General features: G+C 32.2%; 2 protein-coding genes across 3 annotated transcripts in view; one reads left to right on the forward strand and one right to left on the reverse strand.

Annotated features, from left to right (window-relative positions):
- Window positions 1-18,399, forward strand: part of MYPT-75D (Myosin phosphatase targeting subunit 75D) — a 50,935-nt gene that overhangs the window by 15,442 nt on the left and 17,094 nt on the right. The gene's annotated exons all lie outside the window — the stretch shown is intronic.
- LOC143190857 (uncharacterized) lies at window positions 11,137-12,175 on the reverse strand. The gene is made up of 2 exons (XM_076395426.1): window positions 12,102-12,175; window positions 11,137-11,731 (listed from the first exon to the last, which is right to left on the reverse strand). The coding sequence occupies exons 1-2, from the start codon at window positions 12,173-12,175 to the stop codon at window positions 11,137-11,139; spliced, it is 669 nt and encodes a 222-aa protein (XP_076251541.1).

Below are 18,399 nucleotides of genomic sequence, written 5' to 3' on the forward strand. Positions count from 1 at the left end.
TGACAGTTTTATAAACTTACTATGATGCTATTCCCAATCATGTCTCAATTATCGGTTTTGATCTCAATGATTCGAAATTGGTGATTTTGGTGTCAATAACAAAAAACGGACTGGGGGACCACAAATATTCAAAAACAGTGCAAAACGTATCGAACGAGAACCGAGTTCAAAATATCAAAGAACTTTCTGTATTTCCACACATTAAAATGCGGTAGAAAATATCTAAAGAGAGAAGATGGGTATCACATGAATCGAGTGAAAATGTCACTTCATACGTTTCAATATCACGGTGTCATTACTTGCGATGCAGTTTTCTGTGTCATATAGTGACTGACGATTGAAAGTGGATGTGCTGAATGCCATTCATATCAATCATACCGCATCATGTAGGATGTAGTATATCACGAGTTGCCAAACTTAATGAAACTGTGTCTGCAGGTGTTTACTCATAGTATTTGAAACTATTCTGAACTAACGACGTGTTGTAAAAAAAGACCAGCAATAGCGAGTAACAAATACTGAGTATACGTTTTTTCAATAAATACCGTTTTAAAATCTGTAAAAAAATGATTAGAGTACATGCAAGCGCCTAATGTCATTAATTCAATTACTGTTCATGTTTTACTAACACGCCTTAAAGTAATAATATATAGCGATGGTCAAGCCATCCAACGGTGTAGTAAATTTCATTTTACAAGACTGAAAGTTCAAAGAAAGTAGGAAAAGAGATATAGAGGATGATATTAGTGGTGTAACACGCACAGCGATTTATAAATCGAGACACGGAAGCTTGCCGTCTAATTGAAATTTACTACGGATTCCAAACGTATTTAACTTAAGAAAACTGCATTGGAATGTGAATGAGTTATTGATTAAAATTAACTAGAAATTGAAGATTTCCACAATTAATCATTGAAAATTTTTTTATACTTATTAAAAGTTTACTTAAAGTGAAATTTTAACAAATAATATCAAACCATGTAATCAGACAAAGCAACATCTGGAGAATACGATTGGGATGGAATTTTTTACATATACCAACTATCATAAATACATTTTTTATGACAAAATGTACAAAATATCGGTTTGCTCAAAAATGTTATTTCATTATTTAATGTCATTTGTTTGTTGACTTGTGTCTTACTACCTCATACATCTAATATAATGAGTTGGGGAAAAATTTCAAGTTTCTAAATATTTTTTTTACGCGAATTTGTTCATATCAATTTCTAAACACTAATCACCATTGTATGTGCAATTTGGCGATACTTTTTTGCCAATTTCCTGGTAAAACCGTAATTCTGTCACTGTAAATCTTCTGAGACTTCTGTGAAATACTGAAACAAGTAGTTTTCACAAGCAGGTTTTGGAACCACCTTTACACTATAAAAACGTTTTTCAGAGACCGAAACATATGGTGGTATTCTCAGTTAGTCTGTTTAATTAATATTGTTGTTATTATTGTTAATTATTTGTTATTGCTAAACTCATTGGTTGACCCTGAGAAATTGTTCTGCATTGTCTTAACAGTAAAGGCGATCACAGACACCTACAATTTTTTTTTAAATTGGGCTATAACGTTTTTCAGCATTTAGCATTCAGTTTATTTTTTAAGCACAAACCATATCATATGAGAAGCCGTAGAAATATTAAGGACAATTGCTTCTATAGTGTAATGGTTAGAGCGGTCGGTTCACACTCAGAGGTTGCGGGTTCGATTCCCTGCGGGGGCAACAGCTTTTTGTTTTGTTCTAGTTCGATTATAGGCTAGGCAGCGAATCCCGGAACCTGCGTCATTCTTTATTTTCAATCAACGTTTCTTTATTTCTATTTTTCCTCATACGGGATGCACCTTTACTTGGCCTACCCATTGTAGTACTTAATAAAATATCTGCGTAATTTATTGAGTTAATATCTAACACTAAAAAGAGAGAAATAAAATATTTTTAACAAAAAAATTTAACCGACTTCAAAAAATAAACAAGGAACTGACAAACCACTGATTTTAAAGTTGGTGCCGAACCCAAACGATACAAAAATAATAATATAATTTTGTGACATACACACAATTGAATTACGAAGAAAACAAATCTAATTTGTTGCTCGTACCTACTTCAAAGTGATCAGTTGGTAGTAGTTAAAATAATATTGTAAATAGATAAATAGGTTTAGCTAGGTAGTAAGCTAAATTGTCTGAATATAGTAGAATATAAAAGGTGTATAGTAGATAGGTTAAATAAGGTTTTTGTTTATTTCTATTTACTTATTATAACGATTATTATGTACATATTTTATTTGAAAACGTTTTTTTTTTTTGTGTTAAAAATTTTGTGTCCTTAATTTTTCGAAGTCGATTCAATTTTTTTGTTAAAAATATTTTATAGTTTTCTTACGTTGAAAGCAACATCATTATGAATCTGTTTATTAAAACGCTTAAAAGACATGTCTTTTTAAAAATATCCGTTAATATTACTATTATATTATTATTAAGGCGAATCGAGAAGTAACAGTATATCGATAACATGTCTCAATTAGCTAGTCTACGAAGTTATTCATAACAAAATGCGAATAAAAATTGTGTTTAATGTCTTTTTTTTCAAACATACTTGTTGAAGGATGTATATTTCTAAATCCATGCTTTCTAATAAATCTAAAAATATTACCACCTATCTTTCTTAAGCGCATATGTTGATTTGGTTACTTAAGCAAAATATATTTCTTTAAATATTATTATTTTTTTAATTGGTGACATTTTAATAAATCTTTTGATCGGCCAATAAAACTTGGCTATATTCAAATAATGAATTAGCTTTTCACTAAAACTCTTATAATATAATCACATTTACCTTCAATATAATTTTGGCATTGTCCTATCTAAACACATTTTGTGTTTATGCTTTGGATAATATTTTCTTCAACGCCATTGGTTAATAAGAGTTAGCTGAAAAATTGGTTAACTTTCTATAGATTATTGATATATATGAATGCAAATGCTGTATATAAATGATTACATAGCAAGTAAAAACAATGCAGGGTCATATATATTCGGTTTATCCAGCTAATCCGATGTGTGTGAACTAATGTTATGAAGATGGAAAACCACGCCCTCTCTGGTTCTGGTCTTTTTTTTAATCGCCTGCTTCGATAGAATGAGCCAATGCGGGTCATAGAATAATCAGACAGAACATAATTTCCCATATATCAAGCTTGACTAAATTTTCGGAACTACTATATATTTTAATTAAACATTTGTTTTTATAAAAATATAACAATGTAACTACTATTTAACATTTGAATGCCAAATTCATTCAAGAGCCTTATCTATTCTGACAATTGTGATGAAATATGAACATTTTATCATTTGACCAATAATGTAATTTTAAAAGGGAATATACAGAATAGAATATATTAAATATAACATACTTAAAAGTTATATCCCACTCATTCAACATTGACTTGAAATTCTAGGGATTTCTTTCTTTTCTCATCCACCAGAACAAACAGCACTTAATTGTTTTTACTTCATATAATATACACATAATTTTTGGTCTTCTTGGTCTTATACCAGGCTGTTTCAAAAGAATGTGTGGAAAAACACATATAATTTTCGGTTTTCATATATCTCAATTTACTTCGTTTGGACAAGATATTTTTTCTATTTCCTTTTAAGATTTTAATGTCAAGTGAACAAATTCCGCTGATCCCAATATTGAATTTATGCGGGCATAATTTCCTTTTCCATAGGTTGAGGTAAAGAATTTCTGAATAAACACGTGTTATGTATTCAATTATATACGACAGTCATAATGAAAGACTTACTATTTAAATTCCAGTTAGGTATAGTGTCTTGGTTAAGCAATACTCTTCCATGTTTGGTACAAATGTTCTTATACTCATAAGAGATTCTCTTAAGTTTACCATTGTTTATTTTTAAAAACTAATTATAGTTTTAAACAAGATCCTTTAAAAAATAATTCACGCTATTTTAACATTCATATGGCGAAACACTTTTGTTCCTTTCAAACCTTTAAACATATGATTTTTACCATAAATTCTATAAAATAATGTTTTAGAAACAAATTAATAAGTCAAAATAGTACTTAAAAATAGGAAAAACAAATATATAGCCATAAAATTTTAAATCAAAGCATAAAAACACTAAATCTGTCATTTATTTATTGCGTTTATGCAATGTTGCCAGACGAAAATTGTCCAGATTTTTAAAAAAATCATCGATTTATCCAATTATTGGCTGTTCACGGCAACGTTCACCTTTAATTTCGAAATTTCCGGAACGAAAATAAGAAAACCGTTCACAGACATACGCTCACTTAAACACTCATCGTCATACATTGTTCACGGAATTTAACATTATTCTATTATATAACAATTGTATAACTTACGCTCTTTTTTCAATATCAAATATCTTCTGTTATCTATATATTATATCTCAAACTTACATTATAGTTTACTAACACATTTTATACATTTATTACAATAATTAAATAAACATGCATTAAAGCAAAAGGTATAAATTCAAAAGTACACCAACTTCATTAGAAAATTACGGATGCTCAAATATTTATATAAAATTGAAAATACACTACCTTCTGAATGTATTTAATGTTACGCTTATTTCATATCAACTTTATTGGAGTCTTCTAATGTTATCTTATGGGCATTATTGTTTTTCCCAACAACTTGTGATCTTGGGAGACCAGTGCGTTTATCATCTTCAATGTTTATACTATCAAGTTTAATTTAATAGTAGTAAATCAATCAATAATAGTAGTTTTCTTAGTGCACTCTCCATAATTTTTACTCATAGAACCAAATTATTGGAAATACCATTTCTTCTAAGGGTTCTTCTAATAACTGTTTGATATCAAAAAAGGGTTATTTCTATTCTTTTGTGTACATTTTGAAATAAAGCTACAAATCAATAGCTTTATAGCAATATATGTTAATTAATATTAAGTTAGCTCTTATAAAATGGCAGCTCTAAAAAATTTTCTAATCTACATTTTGTTATCTAGGTTTAGTTTACATGTACGATCTCAATTATAGGGTTTTTTTCGCAAATTTCAAAAAAAAAGGCTCGGGCCTAACACTACTACTTTTGTTAGTTTTAAAACAATGAATCAAATTTTTTTTAAATTTTACACTGCTTCTTGATGCGAGACATACCGTTCAAGCAAAGCAGTGGCTTGAAAAGGGTTATAAGGACTTCGCTCCATCAAAAACAACAATAAAACGTTGGTCGTAGAGATACCGATGATGTAGTGACGCAGTGGACGTCCAAATGAGGTGATAACACCAGAAAACAAAAAAAAATCCACAAAATCGTTTTAAATGATCGGAAAGTGAAGTTGCATGAGTTAGTTAACATCGTAAAGATATCAAAAGAACGTGTTGGTTTTACATTGCATGAGCATTTGTTAAATATATATATATTATTTATTATATTATTTTTATTAATATATTATATATTATTTTACTTATTTTTATATATTATAGTATGCCTTCACTTATGAAATTAGTAGATAGATTCGACTAAAAGAGCATTTATTAGGATAAATCGAAATTACTTTTTTCATGCGTATAACAATAAATCTCAAATAATTTGTTAAATCAATATCAATCAAACCAGGATCTTTTCAATCGATTATTACTTCGTGACCGCGTGGACGTACTTATGTTTTGAAGCTTTGCGCTCTTTCAATGATTGGTTGACATGTATCTCACAAAAAAAAATTTTACTTATCGGAAATCTCATAATTCTACAGCAGTGCTACAAGTATTTCCTGTAAATAATATCACGATGTATACGTATTTACGATAGAAGTTGCTAATGGATTTTTATGGTTTATAATGTTTATCATATCTCTCGTATCGCAAAGAAGCATTTTAATGGTTTTATTGTGATGATTGTGGCATAACATGGATAATAAATAATAAACGAAATAAACTAGTTATCTTTATCTTTATATATATATATATATATATATATAATTCTTCTATCGTATGTATGTCACTGGATTTCTAAAAGGTAGTGCCGATTTTGATGACAATTTTTATTTGAGAATGGTTTAGATACACAATTGGGCTCGGTAGGTGGCGCCACGATAGGATTTTTAAAAATATTTTAAACATTTTTTGATTATAAGAACATATCACAACAAAATAGCCAACTGGGTATTATTGTCGAAATCTTATTGTCGAAATAAATTATTTCATTCAAACAATTAGTCAATGTTCGGACAGGGCAACATCTGTTGAGTTGGCTAGTATAATTATAATAATAATAAGCTAGGTCCCATGTCGTAAAATAAATTAAAGTAATATTTTGGATTGTATGGAATATCTTATCATACCAATCTTTAAATGTTTTTCTGGTCCCATGTAACTTCTGAGAATAGGTTAAGCCAATATAGTCCCTAATTTTCTCTCGAACAATTATTTTACTATCGGCAAGATAGAGGTTGTTTCTAAATTTTCATACCTGATAGAACAACTTAAAAATCCGCATTGTGGTTGGTTGCCAAGTCGTTCTTGAAATATTAAACTTCTTTAATAATGACTTGGTTCCGTTATAACATTTTGCTTTTATAATACGTCTACAGGTAAACGTATTAAAAGGTAAACACTTTAAAAGATTATGAAAATTCGTTTAGTACGAATTATGACCATGAACTTAGGTCCAGTTCTCCATTTTAAATTAATTTAACATTACATTCCAAGTTCTTCGACGATATTTCAATTTGTTCACGGAATTTAACATTATTCTAGAAAATTGTATAACTTACGCTATTTTTTCAATATCAAATTTCTTCTGTTATCTATATATTATATCTCAAAGTTACATTCTAGTCTACTAACACATTTTATAAATTTATTACAATGATTAAATAAACATGCATTAAAGCAAACGGTATAAATGCAAAAGTACACCAACTTCAATAAAAAATTACGGATGCTGAAATATTTATATGAAATTGAAAATACACTACCTTCTGAATGTATTTAATGTTACGCTTATTGCATATCAACTTTATTGTAGTTTTCTAATGTTATCTTATGGGCATGATTGTTTCTCCCAACAACTTGTGATCTTGGGAGACCAGTGCGTTTATCATCTTCAGTATTTATATAAAATGAATGAAAGATGAAATATTTATATAAAATTGAAAATACACTACCTTCTGAATGTATTTAATGTTACGCTTATTGCATATCAACTTTATTGTAGTTTTCTAATGTTATCTTATGGGCATTATTGTTTCTCCCAACAACTTGTGATCTTGGGAGACCAGTGCGTTTATCATCTTCAGTATTTATATAAAATTAATGAAATATGAAATATTTATATAAAATTGAAAATACACTACCTTCTGAATGTATTTAATGTTACGCTTATTGCATATCAACTTTATTGTAGTTTTCTAATGTTATCTTATGGGCATTATTGTTTCTCCCAACAACTTGTGATCTTGGGAGACCAGTGCGTTTATCATCTTCAGTGTTTATACTATCAAGTTTAATTTAATAGTAGTAAATCAATCAATAATAGTAGTTTTCTTAGTGCACTCTCCATAATTTATACTCATAGAACCAAATTATTGGAAACACCATTTCTTCTAAGGGTTCTTCTAATAACTGTTTGATATCAAAAAAGGGTTATTTCTATTCTTTTGTGTACATTTTGAAATAAATCTACATAATCAATAGCTTTATAGCAATATATGTTAATTGATATTAAGTTAGCTCTTATAAAATGGCAGCTCTAAGCTCACAAACACAATACAAAAATGTTCAATATCTCTCTGCGGCAACAGCAAAAGATTTTCTAATCTACATTTTATCATCTAGGTTTAGTTTACATGTACGATCTTAACTATAGAGTTTTTTTCGAAAATGTTTCAATAATAATGTAACACATAGACTGAAAAGTCCTGGGCCTAACACCTAGATGCCATTGCTAACCTTCAAAAGGAAGCTGTTCAAATTTCATGATATTCTACTCATAATTTCGTGAGTTATTGTGCTAAAAGTGATACTACTTTTGTTATTTTTGAAACAATGGATAAAAAACAATTTTAATTTTACATTATTTCTAAATGCGAGAAATACCGTTCAAGCAAAGCAGTGGCTTTAAAAGGGTTATAAGGACTTCGCTCCATCAAAAACAACAATAAGACGTTGGTTTGCTGACTTCAAACGTGGCCGTAGAGATACTGATGATGCAGAATGCAGTGGGCGTCCAAATAAGGTGATAACACCAGAAAATATTAAAAAATCCACAAAAGCGTTTTGAATGATTGAAAAGTGCGTGAGTTAGTTAACATCGTAAAGATATCAAAATAATGTGTTGGTTTTACATTGCATGAACATTTAACTATGAGAAAGCTCAGTTCAAAGTGAGTGCCGCGTTTGCTTACTGTTGACCAAAAACAAGAACGTGTTGATGATTCTGAGTAGTATTTGGCCATGTTTAAACGTAACAAACTGGAATGTTTGCGTCAATATATGATAATGGATGAAACATGGATCCATCACTTCACAACTTGTGAACCTGTTCCAAAATACAACAATCGGCTGAAAAGTTTATGGCCTCGGTATTTTGGGATTTGTGTGTAATATTCATCGACTATCTTGAGAAGGGAAGTACCATGAATAGTGATCGCATGTGACAAAGAAAGATATTTTGATTCATCAAGACAGCGCACCGTGTCACAAGTCAATCAAAACAATGACAAAACTACATGAATTGAGGAAAAAGATAAATCGTTCTACAAAGGTGGTATTGAAATGGTAGAGTAGCGCTAGAATAATTGTGTGGCTCTTAATGGAGACTAAGTTGATGAATAAAGCCAATTTTGAAGAAAATATTTGTTTTTTTCATTAGATTCGTAGTTTTTTCTAATGGCAAGCCCGTAAAAAATCTAATGTCGATGAGCTTAAGACTCAGTTCACCTGGATATTTATATTTTCCTTTACATTATTAATGCGAATTTCGATTCTTCGCTCACCACAATTTTTATACATTTATTATCTTGTTTATTTTAAGCCTCAGAGTATTTTAAGCCCCGTAAGGGGGTGTTCTAGTTTAGAGAATTGAATTTTAGGTATTATTTTTAAGTGAAATAAAAAATCTAATAATATTTTTACTATCCATTTTTTACTACATATTTATTAATGTTTAAACAGTACATAAAGGAAAATAGAAAAAACTTTAAAAAAATTAAAAAAAGCCGGCTTGGTGGCGCAGTGGTAAAGGCGATAGGATAGTCCTCCTACTGTTGCGACAGCCGCGGGTTCAAATCCAGCTGGGGCATGGTCGTAACTTAAAAAATTACTATCTAGTACCTCTATCGTTTAAAATAAAAAGTAAACAATTTTTTCCCCAAATTACGGCTGTTTGAAAAAACGAGAAATTGTTTTACCGTTCAACTGTCTCGAAAAAAGTAATTTTGGGAAAAACGCAAATGAAAGAAGTTTTATTTTTAGATGCCACGTCAATAAAACATCTATGTTTTCGAAAATCATTTAAATTTTGAAAAATCCTCTTAAGTTTATTTATTTGAAAAAAAAAGAAAAAGGAATGGATTTTTTCAAATTTCTGGAATTGAACACCCTCCGAAAATTATTTCTCTACTTTAAGATTAATTTTTTTTTAAAGTCGGTGGTAGCTTTTAATTACCGGTGCATAGCAGCGTAGCATTATTGATCAGGAATCGGAGATTTGTGATGAAATGAGAAAATGAAAAAATATATATAACCCCTTAAACGTGGATCTGATTTAATCTCCGAATACATTAACTCAACTGAACTTAATCTCCAAACATTACATTTTGTTGTTCATTTTATTACTTTTATTTATATTTTATTTGTCTGCATGTTGTGTGACTAACAAATAAAGCGAAAAGTATAAAAGCTTTTATAAGTTATTATCCAATTAATGCTGTATAAAATATGCATCGACATTAATTTTAATTAGCTATATGGATCTTCCTTTCCAGAATTGCGTAACAGCCTGAAAATATTAAATTAGCGAAATACCGTCTCTTCTATCTAAAAATAGAAATGAAATGAAATTGAGGTTCTAAAATATTTAGTATCGGGCTTTTCATCTTTTTGTTTCGTTGCCCCTGTGAGTCTAATCAGCAAGAGCGAAGATATGTTGTGTTGTGCATTTATAAGGTTCTGTCCTGTTTGTAAAGATTTAAATATTTTACTTAGTAATGATTAATGTGAAACCACCTGATTCGGGGATCAATACGTTTTATTTTTATTCTAACCTAAATTAATACTTTAAAGAATAAACATAAAACTAAAGCTTTAACTCACTGGCATCCCTATTTTTTAGTAAATTAACGCACAACCGTTGTACATCATTGCGGCCACTACACACAGCTTTGTTCCGAATTGCTTGATAATTTAAATGGCTTCACCCTCTTTAGGCGTTTGTCTGTGTTTTACGTTTTCCAGCCGTTGGACACACTCGACCTTGATACAGTTTTATAGCCGTTTTTCCTGACTAAGCCACAAATGGCATGACCTCTGGCTATTTAGACGCGGCGTATTGAACAGGGTCATATTCAGATGTCTTTTGCGCCATGTCGCAAAAATGTTACGAGGGTTGATTTTAATATTCCTCGATTAATAATGAAAAAACAAATATTGATGATTGAAATTGAGTTTATTGTTCGTGAAAAATTACGCATTTTCCGCTTCGTCGAGTGTCGAAAATCGTTGATCACGATTGATAATAAAATCACGATAATAAAAGTAATTTGGTGCCAAATCAAGGCTGTAGGGCAGATCAATCAATTCGATATTTTAGTCGGTTAAAATTTCCATTATTTGAGTCGTTTGAGGATAGGTACAATTATCGCTTTCTTCCATGCTGACGGTACTCTTTTTTTACCTATAGTTGACTAGCTAGAGCCAAATGGTCTTTTGCTGATATCGCTTCGGGTTCAGGATAATTGGTTTTTGTGCGCGACAGGTTACAACTGGGACTATCGAATTTGGTTTAACTACCGAGGTTGATGGTTGGGTAGGGATTTAATGAAGTTATTTTCGTGTTGCAAGGTTCCAAGGAAAACCTCATACTGAGCGTGTTCGTAAATATTTTCACGAACGGAATGCCTGGTTGGAGATGGGTGGATTGGAACACTTAGAGTAGTGCAAGTTGTCTGTCGGAGATGTGCTTATACCACACCTGTGCTCCAAAAAGGCAAACCACCATTCATCTGGGGATTTGCTTTTTCTGCAGAGGAGTGGGTATAGAATGTTATACACGCCAATGCCTTTGCAAATAGCGTGTTGGGTTTGGACTGACCATTGGAACCTACGGTCGAATTGGAGACTGAGGTATGACACCTTCTGGAGCCAGGGGATAGGATCTTTTTTTTTTTTGGAGGCGATATACACCGAACTCCTTCCGACGATAGAACAGAATAGCCTAAGTTTTACTCGGGTTAATCTGCAGTCACCAGAACTTACAACTGCCTGGTTGAGTTGGGCCTGAAATCTGTTACGGATGACATCAGGACTGTATCTAGTGGTGAAGAAAGCTATGTCGTCTGCATAAAATACTGTGTTTGATTGCTTGGGAAGTGGTAAATCGGCCATGAACAACTTGAGCAGGGCCGGGGCTAATGGAGAACCTTGCGGGACTCCAGTATGACTCAAGTATGAGTGAATTAAGGAAATTCGGTGTAGCGATCTTAAGGTTTGTCGAATTTTACATCGTATAATAACGGTTTATAAAATACCCAGAAATATCGCAAATGTCGAACGCGGGCGGGGTGCTAGCAGCGCCAACTGTGAAACGATAACAATTATCTGGCAACTCCGAGACGTTTATCTGGGATGTTACCGAAGGGTACTTTCGATCATTCAGTGACTGGCCGTAGTTCAACTTAGACGTGATATCGACTATTCAAGCCTCCTTTCCAGGTAACGCCACTGCCATCCGTTTTATATATTTGTATTTTACCCTCTTTTATATAACATCAATAAATAACGGTCACGTAATGTAAACCATAACGGTTTAATTTTGACCTACCGAGCATTCACCGAGCCATATAACATACCCTAAAGTGGTGACATCCCGACGTGATCTTTGCAAATTGGGTTTGGAATCGTGAATGGAGGGTACGTACAACATGGTGTATTTTACCTAATCGTTATCTTTTTTTTATACAAAATTTTTAACAATTTTTATACGATTGTTTTTCCATTTTACTGTTGTTCAAACAATGAACTTTAAAATTCATTTCATTATTTCCATTTATTTTTTTTTTTCGAAATTATATTTCTTTGATAGTCTTTTGAACTCTTAGAGCTTTTGACATGACTATCTAATCATCAGCATCTCGACTAGACATTTCTCTCGGTGCTATGTTTAAATCAGAATGTCTTCCTTCGCCCGCAGTTTCAGTCAGATTGGCAGACATTTTGATTTGAAAGGCTTTGCGCAGCTTCGGTCGGATAGGATACCGTCATTATTTGTTTTCTCTCGATTACCGTAACATATGTGGCTACGGACTAGTCACAGAGAGCCTCAGAAGTTAGGTACCGGTTGTAGTAACCCTAAACTTGTCATGTCTTCGCCGAGGTACCAGAGTTGCCAACGTTGTCGAACCATCGAACCCCCCACGGCGTCGATTATGGGTGCCCTGTTCGCAAAATAGTTTATTTTCAACGTCGTCGATAGACAAGCAACGGTACCTGTAGGACCGACAGATATCAACAGCCGTACGAGCGCACAACTGTACCAATATTCACACGTTAGTATATTCCGTTTTGTCAGCCGTATAAATCACTCTTTTTTATCATATCCATATGTTCCAAATCTCTTTGTATACAGCATACTTAATTTTATTTTGATATATCTATATTTTGTATTTAATTCTTTTCATACCTTTTTAATATATTTTTTGTTACGAATTGTATGTAAAATTCTGGCAAGGGAGTATTGTAGCGACCTTGATGCATGTTGAATTTTACTTCGCGGAATAATGATCAATAATTCAAATATATAATCCCAGATGCTGAATACGGGCGGGGTGCCAATAGCGCCAACTAGTACCCGATGACGAATATTTGCAACCCCGAGACGTTTATCTGGGAGATTATTGAACACTGCACTTTGATTCATTCAGTGACTGACTATCGCTCAGTTTAGACGTACCACCATCGACTGTCTGCTTTCTGCTTTCTTCCATGTTGACTCCGTGAAATGAAGAACATGAAGAAAAAAATGAAAAAATGTTTCTCAGCAAGCCTTGATCATTTGTGAAGTTTTCATCATTGAAGTTTCTGAGATAACAATTTCTGGCGGAATTGTTAAACTTTGTAGGTAGTTTTTATTGTAAAACTGCCCCAATCGTTCGAAATTCGTTCACTGTTATTTGTTACAACTTTAGTAGATAATTCCAGTAAGTTTCTTTTTCTAGCTTTAGCTTTGCTCGTTTTTGTTCTTCCAGCATCTGTAAATAATAACCTTCTTTGTGGGAGCATTAATTTTAAAAAAAATTAAGCGTAAAATGCAATCTAATATTTTGTCCGACTTACGTAGGTACATAAACCAAACATAAAAATTCCAGAATCGGTTGCTTACGTTATCCGAAAACCTGGATAGCATATTTCGAGAGTGTTTAAACAAAAACACAAACACAAATTAAGGTCGGCGTATGTCCGAATGTCCAAGTTCATCGAGATGAAAGAACCACCGCAGCAGCGAAAATAACTTCCAGACTATTTGTTCGGTTTTTCGGATAGGCCTCCCGTAAATATTTACACCGTCCGCGACCGTAATTTTACTTTCTTGCGGAAAACCGCCACTTTCCAACCGCGCGAAAAAACAAACACTCTGTATAAACAACGCCGAAATCGGTCTCATCAGACTCGGCCTTCTTTTTCGTTTACGTTTGTCGTTTTTAGTCTTTCGATCCCCTGGCGTCGTGCAGTTGGCGTTCGCCCTTCTACATCGGGGACCAAGAAATCTCGTAGGACTTTACGATCAGTTTTATGGACGTCAGAATGTTTATTTTCTCGTGTGTTTATTGTACGTTTTTATGTGCTTTAGTTAAGTGATACACGCATTATTAGGTCACTTTAACTCATAAACATTAAATTTGATTTTTTTCCAAATTTTCAATTTGCCATTTATTCAAAGATGTTCAGCATGACTTCATTACATAAGACGTTATTTAAAATATAATTCGGAATACTTAAAAGTTAACATTTAAGACAACGACGTCCATGATTATATGATTAGCAAATGTTTTAAATATAACTTAAATTACTAGTAGTTGTATAGTTCAGTGATGTGGTTCTGTGCAATACTCTATGCTTTTCGGTGGGTAATTGGAGGGACTATTTAACCTACACCTAAATCGGTAACTAATTGCTCTTCTTAAACGAATCGTTTTAAAAACGTTTAAATGGAAGTTTTTAACACAAAAAAAATATAAATAATATATTTAATATATCTACTACACGTATTTTATATTCTACTATATAAACACAATTTATCTTAATACTTACTTAAACCTATTTGTCTATTTACAATATTATTTTAACTACTACCAACTGATTACTTTGAAGTCTGTGTTGAGCAACAAATTAGATTTGTTTTGTTCGTGATTTAATTTTGTGTATATGTCAGAAAATTTTATTGTTATTTTTGTATTGTTTGGGCTTATTTAAGATGTAACTGCTTTTGTAGTAAGCTGTAACATATGTATTCATTGTGAATTCTGGCGGCAAAACTGACAAAATGTTATTCGAGCATTACGTGTGGTTTTCTTGAAACTATTGAATTATTCACCGATACCTCTTGCTTTTTCCGATAGTCATCATAATCATACGCTTTCTGACATAGCACTGGATCTTTGGAACTATTTTATCTAAAATAAAAAATAATTAATCTAAAAATAATAAAAATAAAAATAATAATAATAATAACAAAATCAACTTACAGCATTCTACAACTGTATTGACTTGATCACTTGGCACTTGATCTTAAAATGCAGAAAAATACTTTGCTTAAGTCTAATTATTAAATCCTTGCGGATTGTCTATATCTACTGACGAAAATTTGAAGTTTCAAATAAACGGTCTTGTCAATACAAAGAACTTAACCTTAACTGTTAAAGTGGATGGTTTTCACGTTTATTTGCACAACAGTTTTCCATTTAATATTATTGGTTCTTCATTTAATATTTAATGCATATAGACGCTGATTATGGACTCATTATTTTTTTGTTTGATTGATATTGATTTGAAAAAATCTGCTGGCGAAACCCATCAAGCGCTCTCAGAAATTTACGGGTATGCTGCCCCGTCACATTTCAATAATCGGTTTTTGTTTCGATGATTTAAAAGTCGTGAATTTTGATGTAAGGTATAAGGTGTGGAGAATACGGCGGGTGGGGTAACACTTCCCATTTAAATGTTTTCAAGAATGTTTTCACCGCTTTTGCTACATGTGGTCGATCGTTGTTATGTTGAAGAATAACATTGTTGTGTTTTTACTCATATTCCAGCCGTTTTTCCGTACTGTACGCGGCTCAAATGCATCAATTGTACTCGATAACGATACCCATGCCTTCAAATCCTCATCTTCATTTTTTTTAGCTATCCAGAACGCTTTTTGTCTTCGGTGTCAAAATCGCCATTTTTAAAACGTTTAAAGCAGTACTCACTATGGTTGCCACTAAGATTAAATATTGAGTTGTTTACAAACGTACCTGATACAATTTAATATACAACAATACTATCTGTTGCAAATCATTTATAATTTATTTGTAGGCCTGATAATTAAATGAAAATCGCTAAATATGGTTTAACTTGATTAGTTTAAAATAACTAGATATTTTATATCTTATTTTTATTAAAAAATTGAAATAGTAATACATCTCCAACGGGATCCAAACTTATTTCTCAGATTGTTACCTATATATTCAGAACCTAAGAAAGAGAGCACTTGAGCTCAATGGAAATTGAAGGAACCGTATTTGAAAAATATTTCCAAATTTGTTCCAAATTATATCGTCGCATGAAATTTACTTCAAAAAGATTAATTTTAATAATTCAGGAATGAATTGGTCGTCCAGGATTTGTTGAATTTAATTCCGATATTCTTGGCTCTGGAATACGACAAGGTATCTCGAGATTTATACTAAACTTGTAGTAAATTTTAACCAAAAACCACCACTCCAATGTTAAATTGATTCCAGAAGATAAAAATTCCAGTTAAACAGATTTATTGTACTATTTTCTATAAGGAAGATGACTTCTTTTAATTGTAAGAAATATAAATAACAGGTCAATTGAAAAGTTGCCGGCCTACCATAGTAAAACACATTTTTTTGGCAAAATTAGTTTTCTTTATTCAACATAATTCCTTTCAAGGGTGATATCCAAAAATACTGATCCATCCCAAAATACTGATTATAGCGATCCTCCAATTTTTCGATACCATATTTGTAGTACGATTTGTCCTTTGCTTAAATAGGCCTCTGTTTCGGCGAGCACCTCTTCGTTCAACGAAAATTTCTTCCCAGCGAGCATTCTTTTGAGATCTGAGAACTGGAAATAGTCTCTGGGTGCCAGATCTGGAGAATACGATGGATGAGGAAGCAATTCGATGCCCAATTCATGGATTTTTGCCATCGTTTTCACTGGCTTGTGACACGGTGCATTTTCTTGGTGAAACATCACTTTCTTTTCCTAACTTAAACGGTCCAATAACGCTATGTAATGGTGGCTGTTGATGGTGCTTCCTTTTTCAAGGTAGTCAATGAAAATTATTCCATGCGCATCTCAAAATACAGACGCCATAACCTTACCAGCCGACGTTTTCCCACGATTTGGAGCGGGTTCATCATGTGCAGTCCACTCGGATGACTGTCGATTCGACTTCGGAGTGAAATAATGGAGTCATGTTTTTTCCATTGTCATATATCGACGCAAAAACTCGGGTTTATTATGCTTGTTCAAACACTACTCCGAATCATCAACTCGTCGTTGTTTTTGGTCAAAAGTGAGCTCGTACGGCACCCAGTTTGCACAGAGCTTTCTTATACCCAAATATTCCTGAATAATATGATGTACACGTTCAATTGATATTTTTAGAGTGTCTGCTATTTCATTCAATTTCAATTTACGGTCATTCAAAATCATTTTGAATTTTTTAAATGTTTTCATCGGTCACAACCTCTTTTGGGCGTCCACTGCGTTCACCGTCTTCGGTGCTCATTTCGCCACATCTAAACTTAGCATACCAATCCTTGATTGTTGATTTTCCTGGGGCAGTGTCCAGACACTCGGCATCAAGCCAAGTTTTTGCTTCATCTCTATTTTTTCCCTTCAAAAAGCAATATTTTATCAACACACGAAATTCATTTTTATACATTTTTCTTCACAATATCAAAAGTTGCTTCACTCAAAAAACTATAATTAGCAAACTAATGATCCGACAGCTGCTAAATTTATACACGCATCATTTGAGGGTTACTGCTAACTAAAAAACACATGGATTTAATTCTAGTAGCGCCATCTATGTGTCAGGTCTATAAATTTTCAATTGACCTGTTAGTTTATTAAAAACAAGCGGAATTATCAGAAGCATACATATTTTAGCAGGCTTTTTATTTTGCTTTTTAGGAATTGTGTGAGACGTCAATGAAAGCAACTAGCTAGTTGAACAGAACCAAGTTCGACGGATGACTCAGGGGTGTTAATTCTAATGGATTAGGGATAAAATAATTTTGATTTCCTCCATGTTTTTCAAAATATCGATATCTCTGAAACAAAAGGGTATTTCTCAAGGTTATTCATATACAATTCCAAAACTAATAATACATGTGCCGTTTTAATAAATAGCCTCTTACCACTTTTCTAACAACCCATAATACCGTTGCTGTAGAGGAGTTGCAATATCCGGATTATACGGATATAATCGCATACTTCAGCCGCATTAGTTGTTGCCAATATAAAGTTGAATTAATTAGGGTAGCATAAACTTTGGTCAGGTTCAAGCCGTTTATAGTGAATCATTTCTTTCCAATCAGTCAACATAATCATCCTTGTCGCCAATGCTTGAAGCTTCTCCAAGCTTTGGTTACTATTTTTTTGCCATAAACATTTCTGGAGCGAAAAAAAACAACCAATTCTAATATTGGCGTTCATTTAAAGACTCATCACTCTAAAAAAGCAAAATATACGTAAAGTTTGATTCTTTTCGTTTGAAAATTTGATATGATGAGTTCGATGATACGATTTTAATAAAGCTATGTATTAGGAAACCCCTAAAATACTTTTTCCTTTTAATTTGTTAAGTTTTAAAATCTCATTTTTTATTTTTTTTTGGATGATTTAAAA

The sequence above is a fragment of the Rhynchophorus ferrugineus genome, unplaced genomic scaffold (assembly GCF_030347505.1).
Source record: "Rhynchophorus ferrugineus isolate W39M unplaced genomic scaffold, kcgeb_rfMv2 rfM2, whole genome shotgun sequence".
NCBI classification, from domain to species: domain Eukaryota; kingdom Metazoa; phylum Arthropoda; class Insecta; order Coleoptera; family Curculionidae; genus Rhynchophorus; species Rhynchophorus ferrugineus.

Coding starts and splice junctions, on each gene's coding strand:
- LOC143190857 (XM_076395426.1), bottom strand. CDS start 12,175: ATGTTGTACGTACCCTCCATTCACGATTCCAAACCCAATTTGCAAAGA. Junction 11,732..12,101: donor CGGGATGTCACCACTTTAGG/GTATGTTATATG, acceptor ACAAACCTTAAG/ATCGCTACACCGAATTTCCT.